The sequence below is a fragment of the Dendrobates tinctorius genome, unplaced genomic scaffold (assembly GCF_039654945.1).
Source record: "Dendrobates tinctorius isolate UK_male_01 unplaced genomic scaffold, ASM3965494v1 ptg000158l, whole genome shotgun sequence".
Classification (NCBI taxonomy): domain Eukaryota; kingdom Metazoa; phylum Chordata; class Amphibia; order Anura; family Dendrobatidae; genus Dendrobates; species Dendrobates tinctorius.
Genome location: NW_027361825.1, coordinates 15,759,588 through 15,767,256, shown reverse-complemented (window position 1 = coordinate 15,767,256; position 7,669 = coordinate 15,759,588). Strand labels below are relative to the sequence as shown.

General features: G+C 38.2%; 1 protein-coding gene across 1 annotated transcript; it reads right to left on the bottom strand.

The window, feature by feature from the left end:
* Positions 1 to 2,172: 2,172 nt before the first annotated feature.
* Positions 2,173 to 3,114, bottom strand: LOC141051683 (olfactory receptor 5V1-like). The gene has a single exon (XM_073548678.1). It carries the CDS (start codon positions 3,112 to 3,114, stop codon positions 2,173 to 2,175), a length of 942 nt encoding a protein of 313 aa, XP_073404779.1.
* Positions 3,115 to 7,669: the final 4,555 nt, after the last annotated feature.

The window sequence follows — 7,669 nt, the reverse complement described above, 5'->3', positions numbered from 1 at the left end:
CTAAAAAGACGGACAGTGCCGTATCATACGCTTCCAGATGGCGTCCACAGTACCTCAATCTGCCTCATTATAAGGAATCTTCAGCCAGGAGTTCTATCTGAATCACATATTTCAGAGATTTACAGGGAAGCTTTGGTTTAGGCGCTCAGCGCAGAGCACGGGATAAATGTGAGCCGAAACTTATTGCGATCTTTTGGAGGCAGAAAGAAAAAATCAGAAGCAGGTGAAGAATTGATTTTATTTATTTTCTACGCCTTGGCTTGTGTGGCAAAATTGAATAGACAACTTTATTCTTTGAGCCGGTCTGATTACAGCGACACCAGATTTATATCTTTTTTATGCTTGTCTGCTGTCACACAAAAAAATGCTTTTTATTGCAAAAGCAAGTTTTTCCATTGCCATATTTTGAGATATAGAATTTTTCCATATTTCTGCTGACAAATTCATGTGAGGGCTTGTTTTTTGTGGGACGAGTTTAAGTTTTATCGGTACCATTTTCGTCACATGATATTTTTTGAACGCTTTCTTTTCCAATTTTTTGGATGCAGAATAAACAAAAACTAACTATTCAGGAATCTTTTTTTTTTGCTGTTCCGTGCATGGTAAAATTGATAAGGCAGATTTACGCTTTGGGTTAGTACAATTACAGCAATACCTCAGTTATATCTTTTTATGTTGTGATGCTTTTACACAATAAAAACTATTTCAAAGAAAAAATTATTATTTTTGCAACACTTTACTCTAAGAGCTATAACTTTTTTATTTTTCTGCTGATTGAGCTGTATGGTGGTTTGCATTTGTGGGACAAGATGACGTTTTCAGCTATACCATTTTTATTTACATTTATCTTTTTAATTGCATTTTAATCCACTTTTTGTTCTACGTTATGATAATAAAGCATCATGTTTTGCTGCTTTTTTTTTTACTGTGTCCACTGAAGGGGTTAACTAGTGGGACATTTTTATTGGTCGGGTCATTCCAGATGCGGTGATACCAAAAATGTACTTTGATTGTTTTTTTTCTCATACAATTATTTTTTAGTATAATAGATTTTCAATTTTTTTTATTATTATTTTGTGATTTTTAAAAAATATTTTTACAAACTTTTTTACTTTTTTTAAACTTTTTTATTTAGTCCCACTATGGAACTTTCACTTTTTGCATCCTGATCGCACTTATAAGGCATATCAATGCATGAGCATTGCTATGCTCTATGACCTGTCAGCCCTGGAGATACCAGTTAGTTAAATCATACAGGGTGCATGATCTATCTTGCTAGTGCCTGGTGACCCGAATATCATCATGATGACATCAGGTCACCATGGCAACCATTGGGCCTCCATGATGATGCTGTGGTGGTGTCGATGGAAGGGAAGAAGGGGCTCTTACCCTCTGCTTGCCTTCTAAATGTTGCGATCGATATTGTGGGCACCACTCCTGGCACTGAGTGCTGGGTGCCAACTCTTAGCATCAGCTGATACCTGGTGATGATCATGTGTGTTCAGCCCCTGTACGTGTAAAACCAACTGGACGTTTCCATACGTGCAAGGTCATTACGTACCTACCGATATGAACATATAGATACATCCAAGGTCATAAAGGGGTTAAAGATTTATGCTTTTGATTTTGTAATTGGAGATTTTTTCCAGTGTTCATTCCTTTTTCGGATCCCTTTGTATATCTATCTTTTTGTAAGTGGGATTTGGAACAGGCAGTTGAAGCACCTAAATCCAAGAATATTAGTGAACCAGAGGCTATTGTCCATGAACGATGGGCTAAGATTCTTTTTGAATGCAACCAGTAGCTGGTGTCTGGCTATGCATTGTGTTTACAGCAGGTCACAACAACCAGAGGCACCCTACTAAGCTTAAAAAATGCTTGTGATGAAGAGGTTGAGATATCCTGAAACTGTAGTTACCAGTAAAAGTGACATTTTGTGATGAGATTGGAGAAACCTCTAGTTATGTTAGCTGTATTGAGCTCTTCTCTTCTTTGATTTGCTTATTGCAAACAGCAGAACATTTGTACATTTTGCTAATTAACCTTATTTTTAAAGGAAAGTAAATATTTTGATAGCAATTTTAAAACTACTACATGTTATTAATGAACATTCAAGTCTTAGATTGTATACCAAGTGCTTCAAATAAATCTCAGAAGTCAAATTTTGGACTCTTACCGATTTGTTGGTATAGATTTCATCCTTTTTCGTAAAGCAGCTTTGACATCTTTATTTTTTAAACTGTAGATCAATGGGTTTAGGATGGGTAAAGCTGCTGTGTTAAACAGAGACATAAGTTTGTTTGAGTCTAAGTTGACTAAGGAATGTGGCCTCAGGTACTGAAATGCAAGAGTGGTATAGAGGAGAATGACAACTGTGAGGTGAGAGGAACAAGTGTAGAAGGCTTTGCGTCTGCTGGTGGTTGAGCGTATCTTCAATATTGTTGCAATAATGAAGACATAGGAAGTAAATGTCATAAGAAATGGAGAGAAAGCTGAAATTCCTACACCCATAGTTAGTATGTAAAGGTCTAAGAAATGTGTATCACTGCAAGACAACATCAGCACTGGCATTATATCACAGAAGAAATGGTTGACCATGGTTGACTTGTAACAAGAGAACTTCAGTAACTCTAAAAATATTGGGAAACTTTCGACTGTGCCCAATACCCAACATAAGATGGCCAGTAGTGCACATATTCTACCATTCATTATCATGCTATAGCGCAAAGGGTTACATACAGCCACATATCGGTCATAACCCATTACAGCCAGGATTAAAAGTTCACCACACGTCAAAGATAAAAATATGAAGATCTGCACTATACATCCAAGAATTGAGACAGTCTTATCTCCTGATAGGAAAGATATAAGAACGCTATTCAGATTGTTTGTTGAGCAAATCATGTCCAGAACGGACAGGTTACATAGGAAGAAATACATTGGGGTGTGAAGCTGAGGGTCTAGACTGAATAGTATAAGTATTGTCAAGTTGCCACCAAGAGTGAGAAGATAAATGATAAAAACCAGAACAAAAATGCTGATTTTTATCATAGGGTCATCAGAAATCCCAGAGATAACAAAATATTTTACTGCACTTATATTTGTGTGATCCATTACTTTAAAATGAAATGTTAATGGGAAAATAAGATTTTAAATTCAGAAAATATTTACTGTATAAAAAAATGTAAAATATACTGGAAACAAAATATTTTCCAAAAGAAATTGAAGTTGAAAAAAGAAAGTCAAAATAAAAACAGCGACCCTGATAATTTTTTTCCTACATTTTAAACTCATGTAAGGTTTCTAGTGAAGTGAGACGTTAAATACAAACAGCCAATCCTGAGAGAATTTCTCCTGGGCGAGAAATACTCAAGTGTACACCAATTTCATCATTACGAAACATAAAATATTTTTTTCAGAAACCATTTAATTTCCTGATATTTTGAGATGAAGTGTAAACAAAGCAAACTGAATTTACATTTTTACTGCAGATCATGCAAAATCAATTGTGGATACCATGTAATGTACAATATTTTTAATTAAACCCATCTTTCAAAATGATTTTTAGCACCAAACATATGTATTAAAAGACTAACCATCATTATAATTTTTATTTCATAAATCGATAGTACACATGAAAATAAGAAACGTAATGTAAACTATTAGTGAAATCTCCTTCTTTCTCCTCTTGGACTGATCTTTCAGTCTCAAGATTTTCAATTCACATGTAAAATGTGTATTCAGTGAATACAAACTTTTACCTTACTGAGATAGGAGATGACAGTTGCTGCTGATAAGATTCTCTGTAGACTGGAGAGATGGGGGAGAGAGGAGGTCTTCCTGTAGCTCCGTCTGCATAGAATCTTATTAGTAGCAACTCCAATCTCAGTAATGTAAAAATCTGTCTTTACTGAATACAGATTTTACCTGTGAATTGAGAAACTTGAGATTGAAAGATTTGCAGCACTTTAAATAAAGAAGACTATCCCCAAAGATGTACCACCCCTTCAACACTAAATAATTGTATTTAATTTGCATGAACATTCATATTAACGCAACTGCATGTGTGTGCATATATACATAAACACTGCTCAAAAAAATAAAAGGAACACTTAGGCTGTGTGCACACGATGCAGATTTCCAGCGGATCCGCAGCGGATTTTACCGAGCAGAAACGCTGCATACCCGCATTGTGATGTACAGTAGCATGTTAGTCAATTGGAAAAAAAAACGCTGTGCAGACGCTGCGTATTTTTCCGCACGGTTTTCTTGTGGTACAAAATATGCAGCATGTCACTTCTTTTGTGCGGTTTTCCACCTGCTCCATTCTCCAAATCCGCAGGGGAAAACCGCACAAAAACCGCAAGAAAACCGCAATAAAAAAGGAAGAAATCCGCAGGAAAAATGCAGGTCATTTGACCTGCGGATTTCTTCAATTCTGCGCGGAAAAATCCGCAGGGCAAAGAAGTACGTGTGCACTTAGCCTTAAACAGCACAATGTAAATCCAAGCCAATCACACTTCTGTGAAAGTCACCTGTCCAGTTATGAAGAAACACCATTTGTGAATCGATTTCTCATGCTGTTGTAGAAATGAAACAGACAACAGGTAGAAGTGATAGGCAATTAGCAAGACACCTTCTTTATAGGATAGGTTCTGCAGGGGGAGACCCCAGACCATTTCTTTGCTGTCATCCTTTTTGCCTGTTGTTCTGGTCCCTTTTGCATTTTGTCATTGATCTCACCCCTAGAGGTACAGTGGCATGAGGCAGAACTTGCTCAGGTAGTGCAGCTCATCCATGATGGCACATCAATACTGCGGCAAGAAGGGTAGTTGTGTCTGTCAGCACAGTGTCCATAAATGGAGCAGATACCAGGAGACAGGTCAGTACACCAGGAAATGTGGAGGGGGCCGTAGGAGGGCAACAGCACAGCAGCAGGACTGATACCTCCTCCTTTGAGCAAGGAAGTACAGGAGGGATCAGTACCAGAACCCTGCAAAATGACCCCCAGCAAGCCACTATTATCCATGTGTCTGCTCAAATTGCCAGAATCAGTGGTATGAGGGCCTGACATCCACAAGAGGGTGTTGTGCTTACAGCCCAACCCCGTTCAGGGCGATAGGCATTTGCCAGAGAACACCAAAATTGGCAGAATTGATATTGCTGCCCTGTGCTCTTCACGAATGAGAGTAGGTTTATACTAAGCACATGTGACTGATGTTGGGAATCTCTCTTAGGCAAAATTAAATGGTCCAGCAAATTCTTATCCTTTCTTGCTGACAACTCTCAGCAAAAGGTAGAAGAGAGAACAAGGTGATCAGTTTGAATCAAATCCTTATAAACAGGAAGGATATGGTTGAGAAGGTAAAGGCTGGGACCCTAGGAGGCAGCAGTCATGCTATCATAGAATTTTGGATAACTAGAGGAGGAATACCAGTGAAGACTCAGACTTAAAGGTTGGATTTCATAAAGGCAGATTTTAAGGGACTGAGAAAGAGGATAAGAGGAATCCAAAGGCTGGATATCCTTAAGGACAGAAATGTCCAAGAAGGATGGGAAGTTTTGAAAAATTAGATTCTCAAAGTACAATTGTTAACCATCACTAAAGGAGGGAAGAATAAGAAGCATTTAAGGAAACCAGGATGGATGAACACAGAACTTAAAAATGTACTAAAAAGAAAAAAATAAATATTTATCAAATAGAAAGAGGTAGTCATATCAGCTGAAGAATATAATGCTGCCTGCTGAACCTGAACGGCACACATCAGATTATCTAAAGCTGACAATGAAATATGGCAATACGAAAGAATTTTGGGGGTATGTCAAAAGTGAAAGTAAAAGAAAATTCAAAGATGCTACAGTATTTTTGCAGGATGAAAATGGTAAAAGGGTAAAGAATGATGTTGAGAAGGGCAAACTTTTAAATTCCTATTTTGCATCTGTTTTATTTCTTAAAGTAAATGTAACATCAACTGATCTTCACTGTCGTATTGAAGGAATAGAAGAATCCACACTATCTATAAACAGGGACATACAGTTGTGGCCAAAAGTATTGACACCCCTGCAATTCTGTCAGATAATACTCAGTTTCTTCCTGAAAATGATTGCAAATACAAATTCTTGGGTATTATTATCTTCATTTAATTTGTCTTAAATGAAAAAACACAAAAGAGAATGAACCAAAAAGCAAAACATTGATAATTTCACACAAAACTCCAAAAATGGGCCAGACAAAAGTATTGGCACCCTCAGCCTAATACTTGGTTGCACAACCTTTAGCCAAAATAACTGCGACCAACCGCTTCCGGTAACCATCAATGAGTTTCTTACAATGCTCTGCTGGAATTTTAGACCATTCTTCTTTGGCAAACTGCTCCAGGTCCCTGATATTTGAAGGGTGCCTTCTCCAAACTGCCATTTTTTAGATCTCTCCACAGGTGTTCTAGGGATTCAGGTCTGGACTCATTGCTGGCCACCTTAGAAGTCTCCAGTGCTTTCTCTCAAACCATTTTCTAGTGCTTTTTGAAGTGTGCTTTGGGTCATTGTCCTGCTGGAAGACCCATGACCTCTGAGGGAGACCCAGCTTTCTCACACTGGGCCCTTCATTATGCTGCAAAATTTGTGGGTAGTCTTCAGACTTCATAATGTCATGCACACGGTCAAGCAGTCCAGTACCAGAGGCAGCAAAGCAACCCCAAAATATCAGGGAACCTCCACCATGTTTGACTGTAGGGACCGTGCTCTTTTCTTTGAATGCCTCTTTTTTTCTCCTGTAAACTCTATGTTGATGCCTTTGCCCAAAAAGCTCTACTTTTGTCTCATCTGACCAGAGAACATTCTTCCAAAACGTTTTAGGCTTTTTCAGGTAAGTTTGGCAAACTCCAGCCTGGCTTTTTTATGTCTCGGGGTAAGAAGTGGGGTCTTCCTGGGTTTCCCACCATACAGTCCCTTTTCATTCAGATGCCGATGGATAGTACGGGTTGACACTGTTGTACCCTCGGACTGCAGGGCAGCTTGAACTTGTTTGGATGTTAGTCGAGGTTTTTTATCCAACATCCGCACAATCTTGCGTTGAAATCTCTTGTCAATTTTTCTTTTCCGTCCACATCTAGGGAGGTTAGCCACAGTGCCATGGGCTTTAAACTTCTTGATGACACTGCGCACGGTAGACACAGGAACATTCAGGTCTTTGGAGATGGACTTGTAGCCTTGAGATTGCTCATGCTTCCTCACAATTTGGTTTCTCAAGTCCTCAGACAGTTCTTTCGTCTTCTTTTTTTTCTCCATGCTCAATGTGGTACACACAAGGACACAGGACAGAGGTTGAGTCAACTTTAATTCATGTCAACTGGCTACAAGTGTGATTTAGTTATTGCCAACACCTGTTAGGTGGCACAGGTAAGTTACAGGTGCTGTCAATTACACAAACTAGAGAAGCATCACATGATTTTTCGAACAGTGCCAATACTTTTGTCCACCCTCTTTTTTATGTTTGGTGTGGAATTATATCCAATTTGGCTTTAGGACAATTCTTTTTGTGTTTTTTCATTTAAGATAAATTAAATGAAGATAATAATACCAAAGAATTTGTGTTTGCAATCATTTTCAGGAAGAAACTGAGTATTATCTGACAGAATTGCAGGGGTGTCAATACTTTTGGCCACAACTG